General features: G+C 48.5%; 9 protein-coding genes across 9 annotated transcripts; 6 read left to right on the forward strand and 3 right to left on the reverse strand.

Annotated features, from left to right (window-relative positions):
- Positions 1-392: 392 nt before the first annotated feature.
- Positions 393-3,304, forward strand: V1513DRAFT_448842 (uncharacterized protein). The gene is made up of 3 exons (XM_066898582.1): positions 393-1,249; positions 1,495-1,592; positions 1,650-3,304. The coding sequence occupies exons 1-3, from the start codon at positions 670-672 to the stop codon at positions 2,856-2,858; spliced, it is 1,887 nt and encodes a 628-aa protein (XP_066752252.1). The 5' UTR covers positions 393-669; the 3' UTR covers positions 2,859-3,304.
- A 938-nt stretch (positions 3,305-4,242) lies between these two features.
- V1513DRAFT_382385 (uncharacterized protein) lies at positions 4,243-5,488 on the forward strand (the record flags this gene model as incomplete). The annotated part of the gene is made up of 4 exons (XM_066895107.1): positions 4,243-4,440; positions 4,500-4,553; positions 4,615-5,224; positions 5,286-5,488. 4 exons carry the CDS (start codon positions 4,243-4,245, stop codon positions 5,486-5,488), a joined length of 1,065 nt encoding a protein of 354 aa, XP_066752253.1.
- A 910-nt stretch (positions 5,489-6,398) lies between these two features.
- Positions 6,399-8,030, reverse strand: V1513DRAFT_448849 (uncharacterized protein). The gene has a single exon (XM_066898583.1). The coding sequence runs from the start codon at positions 7,791-7,793 to the stop codon at positions 6,729-6,731; it is 1,065 nt and encodes a 354-aa protein (XP_066752254.1). The 5' UTR covers positions 7,794-8,030; the 3' UTR covers positions 6,399-6,728.
- On the forward strand, positions 7,911-9,728 carry V1513DRAFT_448850 (uncharacterized protein). The gene has a single exon (XM_066898584.1). It carries the CDS (start codon positions 8,370-8,372, stop codon positions 9,666-9,668), a length of 1,299 nt encoding a protein of 432 aa, XP_066752255.1. The 5' UTR covers positions 7,911-8,369; the 3' UTR covers positions 9,669-9,728.
- A 1,056-nt stretch (positions 9,729-10,784) lies between these two features.
- V1513DRAFT_448853 (fungal-specific transcription factor domain-containing protein) lies at positions 10,785-13,461 on the reverse strand. The gene is made up of 2 exons (XM_066898585.1): positions 12,846-13,461; positions 10,785-12,792 (listed from the first exon to the last, which is right to left on the reverse strand). Exons 1-2 carry the CDS (start codon positions 13,432-13,434, stop codon positions 10,943-10,945), a joined length of 2,439 nt encoding a protein of 812 aa, XP_066752256.1. The 5' UTR covers positions 13,435-13,461; the 3' UTR covers positions 10,785-10,942.
- A 1,758-nt stretch (positions 13,462-15,219) lies between these two features.
- On the forward strand, positions 15,220-16,875 carry V1513DRAFT_448857 (uncharacterized protein). The gene is made up of 5 exons (XM_066898586.1): positions 15,220-15,699; positions 15,759-15,896; positions 15,947-15,998; positions 16,059-16,573; positions 16,657-16,875. Exons 1-5 carry the CDS (start codon positions 15,520-15,522, stop codon positions 16,726-16,728), a joined length of 957 nt encoding a protein of 318 aa, XP_066752257.1. The 5' UTR covers positions 15,220-15,519; the 3' UTR covers positions 16,729-16,875.
- Positions 16,876-17,145: 270 nt separating this feature from the next.
- Positions 17,146-19,211, forward strand: V1513DRAFT_153525 (carotenoid oxygenase). Its single transcript, XM_066894239.1, has 3 exons — positions 17,146-17,474; positions 17,546-17,775; positions 17,828-19,211. Exons 1-3 carry the CDS (start codon positions 17,347-17,349, stop codon positions 19,069-19,071), a joined length of 1,602 nt encoding a protein of 533 aa, XP_066752258.1. The 5' UTR covers positions 17,146-17,346; the 3' UTR covers positions 19,072-19,211.
- Positions 19,212-19,347: 136 nt separating this feature from the next.
- On the forward strand, positions 19,348-20,805 carry V1513DRAFT_448862 (uncharacterized protein). The gene has a single exon (XM_066898587.1). It carries the CDS (start codon positions 19,409-19,411, stop codon positions 20,696-20,698), a length of 1,290 nt encoding a protein of 429 aa, XP_066752259.1. The 5' UTR covers positions 19,348-19,408; the 3' UTR covers positions 20,699-20,805.
- On the reverse strand, positions 20,726-23,405 carry V1513DRAFT_448863 (Lipin/Ned1/Smp2-domain-containing protein). The gene is made up of 3 exons (XM_066898588.1): positions 23,191-23,405; positions 23,051-23,121; positions 20,726-22,998 (listed from the first exon to the last, which is right to left on the reverse strand). The coding sequence occupies exons 1-3, from the start codon at positions 23,297-23,299 to the stop codon at positions 20,977-20,979; spliced, it is 2,202 nt and encodes a 733-aa protein (XP_066752260.1). The 5' UTR covers positions 23,300-23,405; the 3' UTR covers positions 20,726-20,976.
- Positions 23,406-23,471: the final 66 nt, after the last annotated feature.

The following is a 23,471-nucleotide window of genomic DNA, read 5'->3' on the forward strand; positions in this document are numbered from 1 at the left end:
ACGCGGCGGTGCCAAGTGACTAAACGCGTGCGTCAGTGCAGCCGGGTTTCGAGGAATTGTCTAACTATTTATTTGCAGCCACAACAATAATAAATATAGTAAAGAATATAATAATAATAATAATAATAATAAATAAAATAAAATATTACAAATAAATTATAATAAATTATAATAGTAATAATATAATATAATATAAAATAAATCTGCACAGGTTTCCCCCTGCCCCCTCGGGTTGTCGCTGCCACGCTGCCGGCTGCTTCAATGCTCTTCTCCCAGCCAGCAAAACGCACGCGCTCGGCCTTTCCCCCCCCTCCAGAAGTCCGTCCGCAACGCCCGACGCCTGCCTGACTGACGCCTCGTCGTTTTCCTCACCTTGGTTCCCCCCCCCCCCCAATTCCTACTCCCGAGGGCCTCATCCTTCCCTTACTTCCTTTCCTTTCTTCCTTTTCCCTCCTTTTACTTCAGCACGTTCACAAGATTCAACTCTGTGCAGCGATCGATCCTTTTTCACTCCTCTTCTACGTCAGCTTGTGATTATACAGAGTTTGATCCCAACCCCGTACACTTACTAGCTCTCGATCTGATCCGACGATCTCGAGTTAGCTAGACAGGATCCTATTCACTCATCTCATCGCATCGCATAGCATCGCATCTCATCTCCTCCAAATCATGGCCCTCGACGAACACCACTCGGCAGACGTCTCTGCTGCTCTCGTGTCCATGGCCCGTCCCGGTGCGGCAATCCCGGTCACTGTCCCGGAATTGGTCAGAGGCCTCGCCCCCGTCCCTGCGTCTTCCGCCGCCTCGGCTTCATCGACCTCGGCCATCCATCTACCATCTATTGCTACAATCAATGGCATCGCGCGGCCAAAGTACCAGAATCCGGCCGTTGCCACTCTTGTACGCAAATCCACAAAACTTGCCGCAAAGTCCCAACAATCAGCGCTCCCAAAGGAATCCATCCTCCACCACTCCCCACTCCCGATCGCGATTCAGACCCACTCCAACAACCCTGATCCATCATCAATTCCCGCTTCGTCTACGTCTGCAACTTTTAAGCCAAAGCCCAGGCGCACCTCTGCGGCCTCCCAGCTGGACGAGTCTCAGCATGTCGTCAACTTCCCCGCGAACGCTTTTGACCCAACCACTATGCTGCCGCCCGAGCACGCCTCCCAGATCCCGCCTGGGCCATTCACCATCGTCCGCAAGCGCTACGCAACTTCTGTCGATGAGCGACATTTCCTCACAGGTACGTTGCATCCCGATTACATAACCGCAGCCTTTTCTACGCCCCGGCGCCGGCGCAGGGAGCGACGCCTCGGATGGGCGTCGAGCCACAGAGTCAACAAGGCCTCATGCACCCTAACCCTTGCGCTAGTCCGCGATAGGCAGGCTCTCCGGTGACGCTAAACCTTCTTTGGCGCCCATGCGGCCCCAAGCGGGGTTTCATCGCGCTTGGCTAATTGCCGATGCCTTAAACTAACTAAATATTAGTGTTCGAGTACATGGTCAACGCCCAGTGGATCATGTGGGATTATTATTCTGGATACGTCCATCTCACAGGTTTATGGAAGGCCATTGGCAATACTAAGGTGAGCCAATTTGTCTTCTCTATGTGTGTGATCTTTGCTCGTTAACAAACTTTGCAGGCCGACATTGTCAAACTGGTCGACAACTCGCCTGATCTCGAGCCGGTGATCAGACGCGTGCGAGGCGGCTTTCTCAAGATCCAGGGCACATGGTTGCCATTTACTATTGCTCGCACTCTCGCGTCGCGGACCTGCTATCATATTCGATTCGCTCTGATCCCGCTGTTCGGTCCCGACTTTCCTGAGTCTTGTCTGAAGCCCGACGAGCCTGGGTTCGGCCAGCTTCAGCTAACCGTTACTGACTCTACGCGTCGCCGCCGAAAGCGAATTGTTCACGAGGGCGAGGAGCAGCCGCGGAAGCGACGAAACAGCAAGCCGACAGATGAACAAAAATGGCCAATGTCGCCGCCTAGCGTGTTCGCGCCAAATGGTCTCCCGACACCGTTGCCGTCGTCCTCCCCCTCGGCGCCGGCGGCACCAATGCCAATGGCATACACTCTTTCATCTGCGCCTGCTATGGTGCGTTCTCCAGTTGCATATCAGCCGCTCGTGCAAATGCGCCCGGCTCCCGAGAGGTCATTATCGTTGTCTTCGCCAGGCCAAGCAAGCGTGCCGCTGAAGCTGGACTTTCTGCAACATTCATCGCTGGTTTCCTCGCGTTCCGAGTTCCTTGACGCACTGCAGGCTACAAAATCACTCCAGTTACTCTCTGCCGGCGTCTCACTTTCTCGGCTGCCGGCGCGCAGCCGCAGTGACGGCGCGATCGGCGCGTATGATGCTGAGAGGGTAGGCAGTTACGCGTCCGCTCAGGACACGGAGGACGATTTTGACGACGAGGAGGGGCGCGAGTTTGAATGCGGCGGTGTGCTTTGGTGGTGGGACGGCAAGCAGGAATTAAATGTCGTCGGATACTCTCATGAAGCTCCCGAAGAGCGAGTCGGGATGTATAATGATATGGTCTTATACGAGAAGGCGGTGGAGCGACAGCCGCGGACCGTGCCCGGGGTGTCCGACGTGGGTGGACTTCTGAGCTTTGCACGGGTAGCCGAGGAGCGCGAGTCTGCGGAGCGGTCGCAGCGCAAAGACGACCGGGACACGCCGGCGTTGAGTGACGGAAGCGCGTCCCCGGAGGACGCCATGATTCGGACGTTGAGCGACTCGGCGAGCCCGAGACTAAGGATGTTTGGCGCGCCGCCGTCTACATCTGTCGAGAATAAGAAGGGCGGCGATGTGAGAAATGTTATGGATATTAGTGGACTACTTTCTTAAGTTGTTTTCTTTTTATGGTTCATTCAATATATGGCAGGACATGGACATAGGATGGATGGTGCGGCGCTATGGATCTTCTCTCTTTTTCATTCCTTAAGGCAGCTGGTTTGATTATCAATGGGCGTATATACAGGCTACTATTTATATCTATATCTATATATCTATATATATAATTTGATTCTATTTCGATCTCTCCAGTGTCAGGTGGTATTTGGGTTTATTGGGTTCTTTGTTTATTACGTTGCTTATTAATTATTAATGTGTTGTGCCCTACTTAAAATCATGGAGGTATATGATGTATACAGGTATTATAGGGGGTATTATATCGGATGTCATGTCATGTCAGATTTATATGGAGGTTATGTAGTGTATGGTGTTAATTGAACTATTATTCTCTGATGGTTATTTTCTGAAATGTGCATTAAGAGTTAAGTTATCTATTGAGCAAATCAATCATCGACTTTAAGTAGGCACAGCACACGTCTGCAATCAATCCCTCCCCAACACCTTGTCTTTTATATACTAGTATACCATTATTTGTTGACATTTCAAAGACGCATGCGGTCTAAAAGCGTTGGTGTGGTGCTGAGCTGGCTGACGAACATTTACCAGCCAACACACAGATTAGTTAACCGATGAACTAAGTGAACGCCGAGTAAGGTGTTCGTACCGAGCCTCGGGGCTCGAACTGCCAGATGTCAAAAGTGTAAGGGAGAAAAGGAAACCAACCCGAACAAATAATACAAGCTTTGGCTGTATATATTAATACTAAAAGATCCTACTCTAGCCAGTTACTATTCAAAACTAATTATACATATATTATTACACTAGCGTCTAGAAAAATTTACCACAAACCGCCCGATAATTGAGTACACCAAAAATGACTACGAGTTCCTGTTTTGGACTAGTCGGACGCGCGTGCTCAGCCGCCTCGACCCAGCGCTTGCAATATAATTAGAGTTTGAGCTCTTCAATGAAGGGACCTCGTACCTTTCATAGTAAATTGTGTGGGAAATACGATAGTAACAGATTTGATAGGCGAGAGTGGAAAAATGCAGCTTTGGTGAGGGGGGGGAGGATTGGGAAGCAGGTACGCAGTTGTTCTACACTAACGGCTTCTTCTTCCCGTCTTCCTCACATTTTTTTTTGTTCGGCAAGAATATCTTGTACGGAGTCCCTTAACGAGTTGAATCACAGGACGAAAAAAGTTCGGAATTTCGGTACGATTTTATATAAGTTAAAAGTACAACGGGGGACCTGCTTCGTTCGGCATTGTGCGGTGTCGCGTCGCAAAAAGGGTCAAATTTTGCTCTTCATCATCACGTCCGATTTTGCGGACCATTAGGACAACTACTTTGCGGGGTAACCGTCAACAAACGGAGCAATGTACTTCCCAAACACGTTCTGGAGTATCGCGTTCCTGGTCGTGGTCTTCTTAGAAGCTGCGATCGTGCTCGCGTTCGAGGGCTACGTCTTTGGCCAATTCGAAGCAAACATCAATTCCAATATCGACGCGGCACAGCGCCAGAATTCTAATACTGTCGCTATTCCTACGTATCTTGCGCTGTTTATTTTCGGAGAGGTCGGGTTTGGTTGTGTGACTGACGTTTTTGAAAATGGGGAAGCTGATTCCATGATTAGGTATATCAGTTGGTGCTAGCGTGGGATTCGTTGCGGTTGAAGAATACCATCCAGGTATGCGATGCAATTGCCAGACTGATACTACGACGCGAAAATCGTATGCTGACAATACTAGGCTATCGGGCTATGTTTGTTCAACACTGCGATGCTGGTGTACGCCGGTGTTCAGTACGAGCAAATCAAACAAGCGACATACACACTGTCCAACATGCAGTTATACGAGAACAGCGACTCTTATGTCCTCGGTGGATCGGCATGGGGCGACATGGAACCGTTTTTAATCGCAATCATCGGCGTCATCGGCGTAACGGGGTTCATAATGGGTTACATCTGCTTCCAGCTCTACCGCGAGTTTGGATGGACCATATACAAGCAGATCGGCGCTGACCTGGGAATGAAACACAGATATTTGGCATACCAAATCTTCATGTCCCTGCTCAAGTTCGATTTCTTCTTCTTCCTAGGTTTCACCATCCAGTTCGTTGTCATTGTCTTGAACCGCCGCGACATTGAGTTTGCTCTCACAATCGCCGTTATCCCTTTCACCATCGTCGGACTGATCCTAACAGCTATGATCGTGCGCCGCGAGAGTTATATTGGCATGGTCTCCATGATTTTCTTGTTTTTTGCCGGCATGGCGTATTTCTTGTTTAAGCTTGTGCGCATGTATCAGCCTTCGCAAGCATTTAAATACGTCGCGGCAAGAAAATCTCTGACTATATTCGGTAAGCCCTTTTTATTTATTTTGCTTCTTCAATTTGTGAGAGTTAATACTAATACTGATAGCCACGGTAACATTGTTTTTAATCGTAATAACAATCATCAACGCGATAGTGTGCACCGTCAATTTCAGAAAGGGACTCAAACCATACGTCTACAAATCGTCCCGGAAGAGCTGGTCGGCCCACGAGAAAAGGTACGGACATGACGAAATTATGAGCACAGAGACAATGTCGCCAGTGGTTAGGCGTCGAATGTCGCTTGATTGATCCGAACCCAAGGATCGAAAGTCGAGCGGCCAAAGTGATTAAGCAAGGTGATAAAATGGGTTGGTTTAACGGCGTTTCTGTTGTGCACGGACGAGAATGCGGTACTATTTACGGATTTTTTTTTTCTTTCATGGTACGGAATTTTTTATGTTTTTATTTATGATTTTCATTTGGGATATTGTGCGGGCACATGCGCACAGTCGTCTCGTTCAACCGGCGAATAGATGTATTACTATTTACTGTCGGACATGTACGCGGTTTCTTTTTTTTGTGATATATATATATATACGATCGGACGCATTTGTTGTGTTTGGATAGCAATTATTGAAACATTGTAATGAATTTAGATAATATTGCACAGTAGCAGTTTCCGATTCTCCGGCGCGATCGCTGTTATCGAAGAGTTCTGTACGGATCTTATTCATCAAATACGTGAACCCCAAATGTGATTCATTGATTGCACTGGCGGTAAATATAATAGGGCCGAGTATGTATTTAGCAAGAGCTACTATGTTTGAGTCACTCCCAGCGTATTCAACAGGCGAATCAATCAGACTAGGATCCACAACAGCGCCATTTGATCACATACTTAATGTGGCCATATAGCGCATTCTTCGAGTGCTTCCTCGCAGCACAAGACGCGAATCTGCAGTTGTCCGCGGCTTATTAACGTGGACGCGTTTCGACGAGCGAATCGAATTACGAATGATATTCGTTATTCGTATTTCTTTATTCGTTACGAATAAACGGAAAAATTCCTGCGGCGAATACGAATTACGAATTTATTCACGTCCGCCTCTATTCAGATTGGCAGTTAATACTGTTTTAGGCATGTCATTCAAGGCAAAGCCATCTCGAGCATTCGTGTATAGGCACGCAGGTTTGGCCCCTTGATGAACGACAGAAAAACAAAGGGCCTAATCAAAACTTTAATTGCCGATCTACAGTTCTTTTACTCGTCCCCTGTATCATTGTACCCCACACTTTGTTAACCAAGCTTACCTCGTTCGCTCACACTCGTAGCATCGAGTTCTATGACAGAAAGCGATCATTTGCATAGAAGGTGCATAACACATAACGCATGTAGTGTATACGAGTTATATATCTAGTGCAAATCAACTCTTAAATAGGCATCCCTTGAGATCTAGAACAGCCATACAACATATAGCTGATATAAGTAGTAGTCATGTGGATATCTATGCAATAAAGATTTATCCCTACATTGTCAGTTTCCCAATCTCTAACCATCGATCCGCCTCTGTTTTTCCTGCCTCTCTAGCACATCGAGTCTTTGCATTGTAGCTTCCAACCAAACGTCATACTCCCTCCTCCTCTTCTCAGTCAAATAAATCACACTTCCTCGCACCATCCTACCAATCCCGCTTATCCCCTTCACGCGGCTTCCTCGGTCCATTTGCAAACTACTGCTTTTGGTCCTCCCATCCAAGGCTTTTCGCAGATGAAGAATCCAAGCTTGAATTAACTCGGTGTATGGCTTCTTTGCAGCCCGAAATGATCCGAAACAAGCTGTTTGGAGCTCGACGATGGCGTTGTCGAGAATCGTCGGCGTTATTCTGCCGAATGCTAATTTGAGAAATTTTGCTTTGAAGATTTCGTGTTCTTTCGTTATCAGTAGTCGGGCTTTTGGCGGGTTTGGCTTCCTCGGTGTTGATGTTGTGGATGTAGATTGTAATTTTGGATGCTGTTCCCCATTCTCGGCCTCAATTTCTTCACCGTTTTGTTCGGGAGTCGCATATGTATGGTCAATGATATCGCCAAACTTAACAGTGAATATCACGGCTCCAAGCACACTCCACTCAAGACTAGCCCGCTTATCGTCACCAGTCACTTTTCGTATCACAAAAACTGTAGCAGCCTCTTTCTCCCCATCCTCACCCCATAAGCAGGCCAACCCATCTTTAGCAAGTCCCGCCTCGACAATTTGCATTGCGTCGCACACGTTATCAACAACATCCCTCTTCAGAAGTGCACCCCGGTCCTTGTCCTCACCATGCCGCTTCATGGCAGGCAGTTTCTCCTCAAAGAGCTTATACAAGGCATCGTACTGTCTTCTGGTAACCGGAACATGAACATTTGTAGCTTCGGGAAGCGACAATAGTGGTGCTAGTCGCACGCAAGCTATATGTGCACAGATGTACGCGCGTGCGTGCTCCTGACGTGCTGGGAGCGAGATAGAGTGCTTTGACGCGAGGAAGAGATGTGTCGCGTGGCGTGTTAGATCCGGTGGGATTGTTGAGAGAGACGGGAGGAGAGTTGTTAGTGTTGCTGTTAGTGCTGGGTCCATTTTTCAATTGGTGAATGGCGTAAGATGTGGTCGAAGTGGTAAAGTCGAACCTGTTGTTCCTTGGATCTTTAGGATAATAATATCTGAGCCCCCCGTGATATTGTCGAACGTGCGGCTCGCTGGTCAAAAGTTAAGGGGAACCAAACTATAGCGATGCATTACTTATAGGATAGGACCTCAATTGTTGCTCTATCTGTTATGTAACAAAATATGAAAGGGACCAATTATTTCCTGTTGGGATCTAAGAGTATTATTAGGCGCCGCGTCCACTGGGACAGAGGTCATCGAGGCGGATAAAGGTTTGGTTAATTCCCAGATCACCTCGAGGTCTCTACAATCCCAGGCATTCTGTTCATCTGGAATGATTTTGTATTTTTACGATTCATACTATAGATATGGCCCGATCGCCGTGCTGATTGGGCGCGGATTCGACTACTCCTTGTTGGATGGCAACCCGGTGTTCTACCGAACACTCAAGTGTCCTTGTATCCAAATTCCTTGTTGAAAGTGATTATTTGAACAACTACATGTCTCCACTTCGCATGTAATCCTCATCATTACTCGGAACGCGTCAGGATGTCGCCACTAACGACCCGCGTCTTCGTCGTCTTCAACGCGTACTCACCAACACAGGGAGCTCCAACACGAACACTAATCTCGTCCCTCCTAATCTCAGCAAAATGTTTTGACGCCGGTGCTATCATTTGCAATCTTGATCCTGGTGTGACATCTCAGGCTGTGGTTCGGTACACGTCCCGGCGCGGCACTACATCTCATTTTTTTGGAACAGGAGAGTTTATGTCGGAGTTTATTCACAAGGACGACATTATTTGCCAGGTTTTGGCATTTCGACCTGATATTTTGTTGCTTCGCGTACATCATAAGTCCGATTGGCGACGATACTTTTCAATTGCGCGAACGCTTAATCGCAAGATCATTTTGGTTCTCGACGAAAGCGAGGTTGACGACATCGATGCGTACGTCGCGGATGTTAAACTGTTTGTCGAGCAGTCGCCTGGCCGCGTGATGTCGGCGACGATTTATCCCGACGATGTTTACGACAGGCAAAAGTCCGAGGGCCAGATGGCCACGATGGCGGTTGATAGCACGGATGTTGCGATTATGACGTATTCGTCTTTCGACATGGAGGGGTTACCACTAGTTCACGGTTTTTTGGAGTCGTATAGTTATTACAAGGATACGCCAACACGAGTACCCCGGATACTACAGCGTATGAAGAATGCGGCGTGCAGGACAGTGAAGTATAACACGCTGTTCCAAGTGATGCTGGTCAACGAAGATAACCCATTCAATGCCGTTATAGTCGGGCTGCAAGGCACCATAAAATTGGGCCACAAGTATACACTGCACCGATCGCCAGCGTGCCCGGACCCTCCAGCAGAAATCGTCGTGACGGCCCTATATACCATGGAATGTCGAGAAGTCCAACGTGTTTTTGCCAACGAAATCGCACTACTGCATTACAATTTCGTGAAGCCGAGTTCCATGATCTCGGCAGTTCCAATCGATATTGGGATGCGCATCACGGAAATCAGGTTTCGAAACCGATACTGCCACGGAAAGGCGAGCGATAGCCGCACATTATTCCTCCACGTCCGCAAAACAAAGACCCAATTCGAAGTTCTCGCTACACGGTACGTCGGGCGTGCTGTAGCCCTGACTTGCGGACTTTCGAGCGTTCACGGAGTCGTGAATGACGTCAATTATGTGCCAGGTGGTTGGGATGTGCAAATTGCGATTACCGAGCCGATGACAGAGGAGTGGTTTGTTGCATGGAAAGGCGACGAGTGTTTTATTTGTGTAATAGATGGTGATGATGATATGGTTTGTGGATTCGTAAAGGATGTATATTAATTGGCTAATGATGTACTATATGGGATACATGTGTGAATTTGGACTTGAATTTTGACTGACATTTTGCTTCTATCGACGATCGTCATTGAATCCTTTGAATTCGTAGTGCAATCTACACTCAGCCGATCGTTCTCTCACTACTTCATAAACCCAAAGAAATTTCCCACCAGTTCAATAATGGGCCTAACATAATACACAAAATATCGAATCGCATCAGCGAAGTCAAACAGCAAGCCCATTGCCGCACGCGCACCACCGAGTACTGCCGACTTCGCTCAATCCCCGTGCAAATGACGCGAATACCATTCTACATGTCAGCTATTCCTGTTCTCTGAATTCCGCTTTATTTCCCCCGACAAGGCCAACATTCCGTGTCGAGTCCGATGCGCGTGGGTAGGGGTTTCTGCAGAAGGCTAACGTAACGTGACTCACAGGTTCAGAGATAAATCCAAGCGCGTTGTAGCAACATGAATGGTGCTACGACGATCGTCAGCCGCTCCTACGTTAGTATACTGAACCACGATTTGTAGTGGGATTAGTGGGTTCTAACAAGGCGGCGGCGGATCGTTATGTGCGTGACGCATGCTCTTGGCCTGGTCATGGTCTGTTAATCAACATGGAGAGTACTTACCAGAAGATTTACATTTTGACCACAAAGGCTCGTGATGTTAGCTGCCGAGCTCTCAGTCTACTAATACATATGTCCCATCATCGCAGGCGCCCCCACCTTACACGCTTCTCGTTCGAGTTCAGCATTTGCTGACTCTCAATAGAGTTGGATAATGCGGCTGCGGGTCGGTTTGCGGCTGTCCGCGAAAGCAGGACCAGGGTACTTTTCAAACGCTCTTCTGGATGGTCCTTGGAAACGCGACCTCCTCGGCGACAGAAGCGGTAGTATTCACAGCTGACGATCACGCGCGTCTGGGAGTCATTGCTGGCCTGATCAACAGTGACGATAGTTATAAGAAACAGTAGAAGCATCTGCTTCTACCTCTCGAGAAGACGAATCTGAGAAACGACCGATACCAATCATGATGCCGGCCCTTTCACCGACGCACCAGCTGGCGAGTACAGAGCAATCGAAGTCAGCGGAGGCCAATTCCAACTCGCCAGCCCCCTTTGTCGTCTGTGTATAATTTCGTTGGTTCTCATTGTTTCTTACTTGCTTGTCTTGCTCTTGTTAAATTTATATACACATATTGTCAAGAACATTGCTTGCGGATACTGATACTTCGTTTTATTCAAACACAACTTGAATTTAAAAGCAGTGCATGTCAAACAGCAAGCCCGTTGCCGCCCGCACACCAGCGATACAGTTGAAGGGTTTCCTTTCTTTGTCGTCTACTCTCCTCCCGTTCGGGAGCTTCAACGTCTTTTTGCATGCCCACCAACGCACCGCGCATGACCCTCCTCAAGTTCCGCTGATACTCAGTATTAAGCCTGACTACGCACACCTCATGCGCCCTGACAACTGTCTCGCACGCGTCGCGGACTTCATCGGCGACATAGGATTCTATCTTGTCGACGAACATGAGCCAGACGAAACCGCCGTGGAGGAGATAGACCGCGAAGAAAAATGGCATGAAGATGAGTTCGGGATCGAGCTCGAGGATGCGTTTGACTGCGTCGGCAGCGCGGAGTCCGTGTGTCGCGCATGTCATAAACTCGTTTGTGGCGAGGAGCGACTCTGATGCGAGGAGCATGTCGAGCGGGTCGCAGTATCCTGCAAGTAATATCCTGAGCACATGAGCGAGGTGGGTTGCATAGAACCGCCAGACGCCTTGATCGTCGTAGGCGTTCAGACTGCGTTCATAGATGTCTAGACATGTCGAAAGATGACCCCTAATTTCGCGTGAGGTCGTGCCGAGATGCATGGCGGGGTGCTGCTCGAGATGGTGGAGCTCGACGATGCCGCCGAGGATAGCCATCAGAGGGAGAAAGAAGCCGAAAATATCTGTGCCGGTGATGGCATACTGCACTCCCAGCTTTGTCGCGGCGTCAGGAATGAGTTCGGCAGGTATGAGCATGGCATCAGATGCCCACTCTTCGTCGGTAGTCAGCGGATAGTGTAATCTCATACAGTGGGCGTCAAGAATTGCAAGCGGACGATTGTAACACAACCCCAAATGCCGATCAACAATAAACAGCAGCCACCACGTTCGGCGCATTTCCTCGCGGTCCTCGTCGTCGAGATCGGGATGCTCGATATTGAGATTTAGTTCGCGTGCGAGCACCCAAGCAGCGTTCCACCACCGCAGACTCGAACCCTTGAACTCGGAGGCGGAAGCGACAGTGCCCAGGTGTACGTACGTTATGACGTCGTCGAGTGTGCCGTGCTCTGTGGAGTGGAGGAGGGGGCGGAGAGAGGACAGGCAGAGGTCGAACAGGTTGTGGATGATGTCAAGCCGCGCGGATGGGGACGACGTCAGGTGTGGATTGTCGGACCTGTATGCCGCAGATAGCAGGATTGAGTACAGAAGTGATGCTGAGCAGGGACGAGGGCTGACCGTCGACAGTATTGAGGACTTCCGGAGGAGAGGAGCAAGAGAGTAGATGTTGGGACTGAAGTACGTCTCTAACAGATCGCTTGGGAGGGCGGGTGGCATGAACGTGAGTAATTGCGGTAGGATTTCGTTCAAAATTGGATATTGTACGCCGGATGGAGTAGTCTGCAGCATCGTGTTTGTCCTGGGGCCAGAAATGCTGAATTCAGACAGATCTTGAGGGTACCACTCCGGTGCCGGTAGCGGCGACGGTAAGGGCATGCTCTGCGGCTGCTGTAACTGTACCGATGCCTCTATGGACTGGGACGCGTGAGATACACGCGACATACTGACTGACAACTGGTGGGCCGATTCGTCTGTGCCAGCGAGAAAGCTCGAGAGTCCGTTCGACGTCATGTCAAAGGTCGGAGAGTCAAATGTGATAATCTGGTCATGCGTATTTTGCGCAGATGGTACATCCTCCATTAGCTCATGGTCGTGGTTCTGATGCGTGCTCTGATTCGACTCTTGCCCTGTGGACGCAGCGACAGCATCTGTTACAGCTTGTTGAGCAAGTTCGCGTTTCGACGCCTTTCCCCTCTTTTTCCTCTCGCGAACATAGTCGCATTGTAAAGAGAACTCTGCGTTCGTCAGCATGCAGTAGTAGACTAGGCCGTCGCAGATACGAACATACCAAGGCAGTGGAGACATGGCTGCTTGCCGTCGCATTTCGTTCTTAGTTGGTTGCACTGGTCGCACGCTCTAGTGATTCGCCGCCGTATATTTCGACCGTCCGTGGAGGAGGAAGAGCCGGAAGACGATTTACGTCTAGTACCGGACACGAGAGTTCTGGAGATGTCATGCTCGATAGACGGCATGTCGAATGATTGCGCGCGGGCTGAGGAGGTCGACCGAGGTGAAAACAATGGAGAGAGTAGAGGGGAGGCGGGGTAGTATGCAGTCACGCTGCGAGGGATGGCTGTGAGGTTGTGTGGTGCAGAAGTAGAGTAGGAGTAGTATTTGTACGAGGATGGATTTTGAGATGGGCAAGACGGCGGAGTAGCTATAGAGGACGCTGGAGAGAGAGGAGCAGAATATGGAGACGATGCGTAGGATTTCGTCGAGCTCGAGGAGGAGGGGAAGTGTGGCTGTGATCTTCGAGGTTCGTGTGGCGGGTGAGTGCGGAGGAGCCAGGGGTAGTTTGCGCTTGCATTCGCACTCAACTCGCCTTCGCTGTCGTTTGGGCTGCCTGTCATAATATATTGTGGAGATGCGACATACATGACGGGATAGAATGCATATAATAAAATAGAGAGAGGAAAGAGAGCAGAGAGTGGCTGGAAAGCAATGGATATATGCGGTGTTCATTGTCAAATCTAATTATGCACTAATGCGACTCGAACGTCGCAGCCACTTCCCCACCTTCTCAGCCAGCCAATTTAGAACATTGGTTTAGTTGCTGCTAACAACTGTTTTGCATGGAGGCCATGTTCATCGTCACCGCGATCAATATTTGCTCTCCTTGCTCATACACTATAGTAGAGTGCGTAACGTAGCTATATCTTAATGCGAACTACGGTTACAGAAAAGTCCTGGCACCTAGCGCCATATTTCGTGCTATCGGCGGATTAGGATGATCGTCCAATGCAATTTCTGGCCGATGCGATGTGCTAGCTGCTAATGCATGAGGTCTCATGAGTCTGTCCGGTCTTACATACACATTGGAGGACATCATGCAGCGGCACCGTAGTAGCATATCATAGATACGGGGAAGTAGATACCGTAACCCTCACTGTAAGCTGCTGCTGCTGATGATGATAGTGATGATGATGATGAACGGTGCTGCGATAGTTACGCAAGATTTGGATCGGCACCGGTATAAGGTTTTTCCTGACCGGTTAGCTGTTATCCCTAACCCTGCGCAGTATTAACCTGTCCCGGCAGTATTTTTATCCATATACAACTGTTGTCAATAACTAGTTAACTACATAGATTCAGTGCCAGAGAAGAGTTTTATCGATGATTGTACGCTGGCACAGACACTACCGCATAAACTCCGCAACTGGCACGGCTCGGCTGTGGCGCACCAAAGATTTACCCAATTAGTGCTTTACCCCGCTTAGCTGCACCACCAAAGGACCAATCGACTGACTCGTTTGAGCTGAACTTCCCTACTACTGGGAATACTCGGCGATACTCATTGCTATTTACTAATTGCCTCAGCTGTCGGATTTAATTATATATATCATAAATAGCCGTTAGAATCACGGCTAGCTCAAATCCTGTCCGGCGTAAGACATGGCGAGCCCAAATTGAGCCCCAGTGTCGGAATGGAAATACTTACCGCCGAAAGCTCATTGTCCGTGGAACAGAAGGCGACCCTCATATTGGACTCTACCGAACTAAATTGTCAGTTGTCATATTTAGTCATCTCAATATCACGGGTGTGATTGACTACGGACTACCAGTCTCGGGAGGTCAAAGTTGAAAGTCGGGTGATAACCAAGTGATGCATAGAAATTGGGTCGTTGCGTTCTGCGTGTTATTGTAAACAAATTCCCCGAGAGGCAAGAAGTCCATCCAGTCATCTTGTCGTTGAGAAGGTGACGCTGGAATCAGCCCTTCGATTCTCTTTGGTTGTTGCTGCGGATGCCTCCGACATTATGATCTCGGTTGTTGTTGCCCTTTGAATCGATTTCTACGTAGTCCTGCACTAATGCGTATTCTACCGAGCTAAATCAATTAATTAATAGGACCGGACTTTATTACTAATACCCAAGAATGAGTTGGAGATATATCAACCGGAAAGATAAACTCCGGTCATTACGAAGCACAGCGGATAGATAATTGGCCCGAAATGCGAATATATTATTGCTTAATCAATAGATGATCCGGGTAGGTAGCTAAGAAGTATCCGCAGGTGAATGTAGATTCGTGGTAATAATAATAATATTAATAATGTCCGTATAAGAATAGCATTACAAATCAGTTTAAGCCATCGGGCATTGCTCGGCTCCGATTTCCCATTTGGGTGACGCTTGTCGGCTTGTCGGCGCTTTGACATGCCGGTTCTCTGCCTTTAGTAGTAATCGACAACTAATACAAACCATTATTATTGTACTTCGAACAACTCATAGAAGTGATGATAAATCGTTCGGGCTCGGGGATACGAGGTGGGATAGTCACCGGGATACGATCAGTCAGCAAGGATCAGCAGAGCAAGGAAGAACAAGGGAACAAACTGTGTCAGATTGCCAAGCAAGGTAAACTACTACTAACTTACCTGTCATTCAACATATAAAGTAGAGCCACGTACTACAAAGATCATATTCCACCAATTTCAAGAACATACCAAAAACAACACTACCATGGCTTCAAAAAAAATCCTTGTCGTTTTCGGAGCAACTGGTCTCCAAGGTGGCTCTGTCATCAACTCGATCCTTGGCGATCGCAAAGCTGAAGCACAGTTCTCCATTCGAGCAGTGACTAGAGATCCTTCGAAGCCGAGCGCTCAAAATCTGACGGCGAAAGGTGTCGAATGCGTGGTGGTACGCTCACTATTTTTTTTTCTTCCGATTATTGTGCATTATCTGACCAGGTCGATTAGGCCGACATGGACGATAAAGACTCTCTACGATCAGCTTTGAAGGGAGCATATGCGGTCTTTGTGGTGACGAACTTCTGGGAAAAGATGAATGCGGATGCGGAAATTCAACAGGGAAAAAATGTGGCAGACATCTCAAAGGTACATCAGTAAACCTCACTCTCGATTTCTGCTAACATAATTTGTAACAGGAGCTCGATGTTCAGCACTTGGTTTGGAGCAGCCTGCTAAATGTTACAAAACGTATGTTGTTGTCCCCTCATTGACCGCTTCGATTAAGATGATTTCCTGACTCTCCCATAGTCTCTGGTGGAAAGCTCGACAAAGTTTTGCATTTTGATTCAAAAGCTACCGTCGAGGAGTACATTCGCCAGATAGGCATTCCTGCCTCCTTCTTCTTGCCTGGATTTTATATGTCCAATATCCCTGGCGGGATGATGAGGTTGAATCCAGCGGCGAAACAATTCATGCTGGGACTCCCCATACCGGGCACATCACCCATACCATTGCTCGACACCGCAGCTGATACTGGCAAGTTCGTTAAGGGCATATTGCTCAACCGAGATAAATCATTAGGAAAACGCTTCTTTGGAGCTACCGACTACTATACGCCTGAGCAGATTGTCGACGACTTCAAAGCTGTCAAGCCGGAATCGTCGCAGGGCGCCAAGTTCTCTGAACTTCCGGCGGCCGTTTTCAAGGGTATTCTTGCATCAGCCGGGATGTCGGAAGCTATACAGGATGAAATGCTGCAAAACATGCAATTGATGCCAGAGTTTGGTTATTTCGGAAATGAATCTTTGACGGAAAGCCAATCGGTAGGTCTCTATTAGCACAGAACCATTATTTGATTCCAGATCACAGTTAGTCTACTTTTGCCCAAAACTAACTCCTTCTATAGATCTTAGATGAACCGTTGACAACCTGGAAAGAATTCGTTGCCAAGACGCCGGTGTGGGCCGATTTGAAGTAATCCCAAATCACCGTGGAATGACCTAGGCACATTTAATTTGCTCCAGAATTTGTTGGCTTGAACCATAGATAGTTGCTTAGTGTGTGACAGCCTGAATGATGCCTTGTTTCATTGCTTAGCTTATGTTGAAATATAATAATTCTACACTCTACGAACGCAAAGATTTGGCTGGGGCGAAACCTAACCTGGTGCCCGGTACCTGTGGACCCGCACATTCCCAGAGTAGAGTGGTTGCACTTTTAGAATCTCGCTCACTCGGGTTTTGATCCGCGAAGTGGTCATCAGTGACGTCATATGTGCGGCTCAACCGGCGAGTCGACCAGACTATGCCCCGAACGTTGATGAGGTCCGTTTTGTTTCCTCCTCATTCACGCTTGACTCCACAATGCGATTTAAGCTCCACGCATTCTATTTCGATGTCTATGCCTGCGGTATCGGACAGTTATCGTTGCGACGGGACTGGATGATATGATGAGGATCGCCCGTGTCCCACCTCTCCCCACTGGAATTTGTCCGCTGAATGAGGAGTATATATAATTCCATTGCAGTCGCCTGTCTTCTGAGACTTCCAATAAAAGTTTCCCCAATATCGCTCATTTTCACAGGTAGCTATCAAGAATGATGGCTGTTGAAGAGCCTACAACACACGTCAATAATTGGCCTAATGCCGCTGGTTTCGGCGATCTCGAGGATACAATAACGCCGATTTCTCTAGATATAGCAGGAAAAATTCCGTCATATGTCCAGTATGTGAAACAAACTCTTAGTCTTTCCCCGTTTATGGTTGTCAATGCGGGATGATGTGCTAACTCGACAGTGGCTCATTATTTCGTACAGGACCGGGTTCGTACACCGTCCCGCTAACTAACCAACCCGGCCAATGCTTCAAAGTATACCACTGGTTCGACGGATTCGCTCAGTTCCACAAATTCGACGTGTCCCCTCCATCCCCAGTTTGTCCCAATGGCAGGGTCATGTATCGCTCGAAATCCGGATCCGACGCATTAAAGGCAGAAATCGACAAACACAACGGCTCGCCCGTGACCAGTATGTCTTCCGGCGATCTCACACTTTTTCATTGATACTGACGGATAATAAGCGAGTTTCGCGTACAGAGATCCATGCAAGACCAAGTTCGCCAAGTTCTTCACTAAATTCGATCGTAGCGACGATGTGACGGCAAGAAACATCTCGGTGACAATCAACCCAAAGTTCCCATCTACCATGTCCGGTGATTCCGAACTCGTGGTCAAGACTGACGCGAATCAGCTTTTGCGTTTAAATAACGAAACATTAGAACCAGAAGAGAGGTTTAACTGGAGTGCCATGAAATCCGATGATATCGAAAAAGCGCTTCTAAATGGCCCCGTTAGCGCGGCGCATTCATGTTTCGACGAGGGAATCGAGTTCAATTACGTGCTCAACTTTGGAAAGAACATGTCCTACACAGTATTCAGTCTTGATCGCACCCGCACAATGACGATTCACGCAGTGATCCCTGTCTCTCGAGCGGTGTACATTCATTCGTTCTTCCTGACGAAGAAATATATCGTCCTCTGTCTATGGCAAGCCAATTTTAAATACAGGGGTCTCTCAGTTTTATGGAACCGCAATGCACTAGATTCCATCGACAGAACATGGAGCCCCAATTCCAACACAGAATGGATCGTTATCCCGCGAGATGGCTCTGCCCGACACGACAACTCGAAGATCAAAGTGTTCAAGTCCGATCCGTTCTTCTGTTTTCATACAATAAATGCGTACGACGATGGTGATGATATAGTTCTTGATCTGTCACAGTATAAAGATCATGGAATTTTGTGGGACCTCACGGTTGAAGCTTTGAGAAGTGATACTGCGACTGGTGTGTTCGATCCTGATGAGGCTCCAAGATACACGCGTTGGAGATTACCAAGCGTCTCGACAACCACGAAACATGGCGTCGCGGTCTTAGAAGCACAGAGCGCGCAGAATCTGGACAACATCGAGCTTCCAACAATTAACCCTGCCAAATCTCTCACGAAACAAAGGTACGTCTACGGCATTAACATGGACGGCAATTCGTCCTTCTTTGACAAACTCATCAAATTGGATATCGACACTCTCGAAACGACATTCTGGTCTGAAAATGCTTGTTCGCCTTCTGAAGCACTTTTTGTCGCGGATCCGAAAGGGAAGGAGGAGGATGACGGTGTGCTATTGACGGTTGTGCTTGACGGGTTGAAGAATCGGAGTATGCTTGTTATATTGGACGCGAAGACGATGAATGAGCTGTGTCGGGCGACAATGCCTACTGACAAGATCGTTGGACACGGATTTCACGGGTCAGTTTTGTTGAAGTAGGAAGCGTCGCGTAATTGTTGTTTATGATGAATCCGTATGCGGAATCGGATTATCTCTGAAACAGTTGGAGTCTCGGTAGTCTAATCAGTTGTTAGTGAATAAGCTAAGATTTTGAAGTTGCTCAAGTAACTAAAACTACAAGCCTCTTTAATATGGTGATGTCAGCCCGCTAAGCCCCATTCACAGCACAGCCCCGCAGACTCCGCCAGGCACAGCCATCATTCTCCATAAAACCTACAAAATACAATGGCATCATATCTCTTACCGAGGCGAAGCAATCACCCCCGCCCTCCCCCGGTCCAGGTATAATACGACGCGACAATCCCGTCTATCCGCCATGTCCTACAATAATAATTACTACTACGATAACAATCAGAATATGCAGCAGGGACATCCTTACCAGCAGCAGCAACAGCAGCAACAGCAGCAGCAACCAGGATATAATTACCAGCCCCAGCAGCCGTATCCCCCACAAGGCTACCAACAGCAGGTGCAGCAAGGATATTCGCCTCAGTATCCGCAACAACAGGCATATTACCCGCAACAACCGCAACAGGGATATCAGCAACAGCCCAGTCAGCAACAATTGTACCCTCCGCCGACGTACCCGTCGCAACCCTTCAACCAAGCAACCCATCCTTCGTCAGCGCCGACACCGCAATTCATTCCGCCCATACAGAATGACTACCACGCCCAAGCGCCACATTACAATCCTGCGCCCGACGTCCAAGACATCATAAAAGCGACAAAAGGCTTCGGTACTGACGAGAAAACCCTCATCAAGGTTCTCGCGAAGAAAACCCCAGCCGAGATCGAGATCCTCAAACCCGCGTTCGAGAACGTGAGGGGTAAAAGCCTGCGCCACGTTATCGACAAGGAAACATCTGGAAATCTCCGGGAAGCGTTGTTGCAGATCGTGGCTGGCCCGCTCGGCGCTGATGTCGAGAATGTGCATCACGCGCTGGACGGCGCGGGCACGAACGAGTGTATGTTGAACGACGTCGTGTTGAGCCGGACCAACGCCGATTTGAACACATTGAAGGGGATATACCGGCAGCGACACGGCAGACCGCTCGAGAAAGACATTGCGGACGATTTGTCAATGTCGACCAAAAGGCTTTTCGAAATCGTCTTGAATGCTTCGCGAATGGAAGAATGGATCCCCGTCGACCCCAATAAAGTCAACAATGACGTGCAGGACTTATACCTTGCCACGCAAGGTCGGGTGGGTACAGATGAGTTACTCGTGTGTTCGATTCTCGCGAGTCGGTCGGATGCGCACTTGAGGGCTGTGGCGGACCAGTATTATGCGCGCTATAGCAAGAAATTGGTTCAGGTTATTGATAGCGAGTTTTCGGGACACATGAAAAAGGCGTTGGCGTATATCGTTAAATGCGCCGTGAACAAACCGACTTGTTATGCCGAAATGTTGGAGAATTGTATGGCTGGTTTTGGTACGAAGGATAAACTAATTATTGAGCGTGTTGTCCGGTACCACTGGGATCCGGTTATGCTCGTGCACATGAAGCAGGCGTACAAAAATGTGTACGGAAAGGATTTGATTGCAAGAGTCAAGGGCGAGACGTCCGGTGACTTTGAGAGACTGATGGTCGCTATGTTGTCCTAATTTGTTCGCCAGTTGGTAAGGGGGTTATTACAGATAAATGTTTTTTCTTTAATATGCGTTACACTATTATGCGAATCAATCATGTCTAATACATGCAAATTCAGATGTCCCTCTTACACCGTAACGTAACGAGTCCATATCAATCAAACAGGCCCATGCTCCATTATCCGAGTAATTAATACAATAATCAAGAATTAGCAACGCGTGTTCTAATACAACGCCTAACACTCTGGCTTTCATCCATGATATCGTCATCTTCATCAGCCGTATATCCAACCTCATTTGTCCGTATATCCAACCTCACCATCCTGACCCGCTTCGACTTCTAACTCATCTTCGTCCTCCTCTTCCTCGTCCTCATCATCGTAATAATCATCTTCCTCTTCGTCATCCAGCGACCCTTGGCTCCGACTGCCTCCAGACCCCAACCCATTCGACCGCGTAGCACTGTCACCCTCGTCCTCATCCGAATCAGAAATCTCAGGCACCGGCTCCCTCCAAAAATTCACGTCCGTAAACCGTTCGTCTCCTACCTGCACTGACACGGGTGGGAAAAAATGGTCAACGAGATCGGTCATATGCACGTACGAGCTTTTATAGCCTGCCAATTCTAACAACTCCATATGCACGTCTGCATTAGAATTGATAGTGAAAATCCGAGATGAAGGAACTCCCACGGAACGGTAGGATAGAGCATCTGTGATTCGATTGCCGAAACCTGCGTAGAATGGCGTATATTCTCTGACCCCAAATAAACTGTGGATATCACGGAGACAAGCCATCTTGAATACCTCTGGCTTACGGTAAATCACTTCCCGTCGTAACGCCGCGATTGTGCGGTCAGGCGACAGAATGACCGGACCGTCTGGGAGCTTGTACACTCCCTGCTCGATGCCTCTCAGATAATGCCTCGTCGAATCGGCCTGGCCGACGGATCTCGAGGTCAGGTACATGAGATTGTACCCATTGTTCGCAATATCCGTGAACAGTTTTGCAACGCCAGCGTGCGTCCAGTCGCGGCCGAGCATGGTTAGGACGTGGCCAAGAGCGTCGGATTTGGTAATCGTGCCATCGATATCCGAAATCACGATCGGGGAATCGTAGCGCCAGTAGAACATCCGCGCCGTACACACTGCCCTGCCGCCATTCACGCTGAACGATACCGGATTCACACCTGGTACGAGATTGAGATCCTTAAGTTGATCGGATGTTAGTCGCAGGGTCTTGACGTAATTCCTTTGGTCTTTGCTCCCATCAGACATTGCTATGGCAGTCGCAGTATGCGGTGGCGGCGTCGACGGCGGAGTCGACAGTTGTGAAGCTGGTGCTTCTGGCTTTGGCGACGTTCGCCCACTAATGCTCATGGACTCATCCGGTTCATAGTCAAACTCCATCGACCCAGGTCTCTGGATAGCCTTGTCCCTCGCCTCTTCACTTGCATATATCCACAAGTTTCCATGCTCGTCCGGCGCGATTAAAGACGCAATTTCGGTATTAATCGCAAGTTCTTCAGACAAAATTTTCCGTGCCATTGACTCTGCACGCGCAGTTTCCTCGTCGCCTGCTTTATACCCACGCATGTCCAGCACTAAATCACCGCTATCTGTCACAGTTGTAGGAATTCTACTCACACTAAGCTTCCGGCTGAGCTCCTTGGCTCTCTGAATCGCCTGGTCACGACTTAATGGCGGACTGCGTGGTCTTAGGAATGGTGTCGATCCGTGGCTGAGATTCACCGCATTAGAGCTTTCTATATCGTCGGCTTTTAAATTATTGAGCAATGCCCGAGAAAGTTCTATAGATGGCCAATTATCATATGAGGATGCACGAGGCCGCTGCCCTTCGCCAGATGCGTATCGTACGTGCTCACCGCTGTCGCTGGCCGGCGACGTTGACAAGAGTGAATCCGGTGTAGTGCTCATCGTAACGGGTGTGGTATCAGCCTTTTGAGGAAAGGCAAACGCGATCGGCCTGCCCAGAGATTGCTCTTTAAAGTCTACATGAGGCAGTGGTGGCGGAATGTTACTCTCGCTCCGGGAATCCGACGGGATATGTGGCCCGGAGGCATTTAATGTTCGTGGTCCGTTGGAAAGATCAAGATATTCTGGCTCCTGGAGATTGGCCGGACTAGAATTGACAGAAGCTGGCGATGATGCCGCGGAAGATGAAGGCGAGAGAATAGGGGATGTCAGAAGATCTGACGGAACATCGTTATCGGTCTCGAAAACGAAGAAAGCTTCGCCTCCATCGCCGAGTTTCATGGCAAAGTCAGCTTTCTTGCCATTGACCGAGAAATCGACCTTACGTTTTAATGAGCACAGTAATCAGCTACAAATCAATCCTAAATCATACCTTCTTCTGCGACGGTTGAAGCAATGCGAATTTGCCAAATCGAATATGGAAGGGAGAACACGCAAGATCGCCTATCAATCGTCAGTATTACACCAACGACAAAACATCTAACCGAACAACGTTGAGTATCAAAGACGGACCATTCTCCTGCTCAATGACGATCACGTCGATCGCACCGGTTAATGTCGCTGGATTAATCGAATTCCATGTTTTGGAGACGCTTCCAATAGCACGACCGACGTATTGCATTGCGAAGCAATACCCGATATGTCAGGATTTGCGCACCGGTGGTGAGATTGACAGAATTTTGTCGTCTCAAAGAACCAGTGAACGATTTTGATGGGGAGCTTGGCTTGTCTGGGGAAAGGCACTAGTTAATTGAAAGGAACAAAAACAATTTTTCAAACCTCAACAAAACGCC

The sequence above is a fragment of the Lipomyces chichibuensis genome (genome assembly GCF_038497645.1).
Source record: "Lipomyces chichibuensis strain CBS 12929 unplaced genomic scaffold V1513scaffold_28, whole genome shotgun sequence".
Taxonomy (NCBI): Eukaryota; Fungi; Ascomycota; class Lipomycetes; order Lipomycetales; family Lipomycetaceae; genus Lipomyces; species Lipomyces chichibuensis.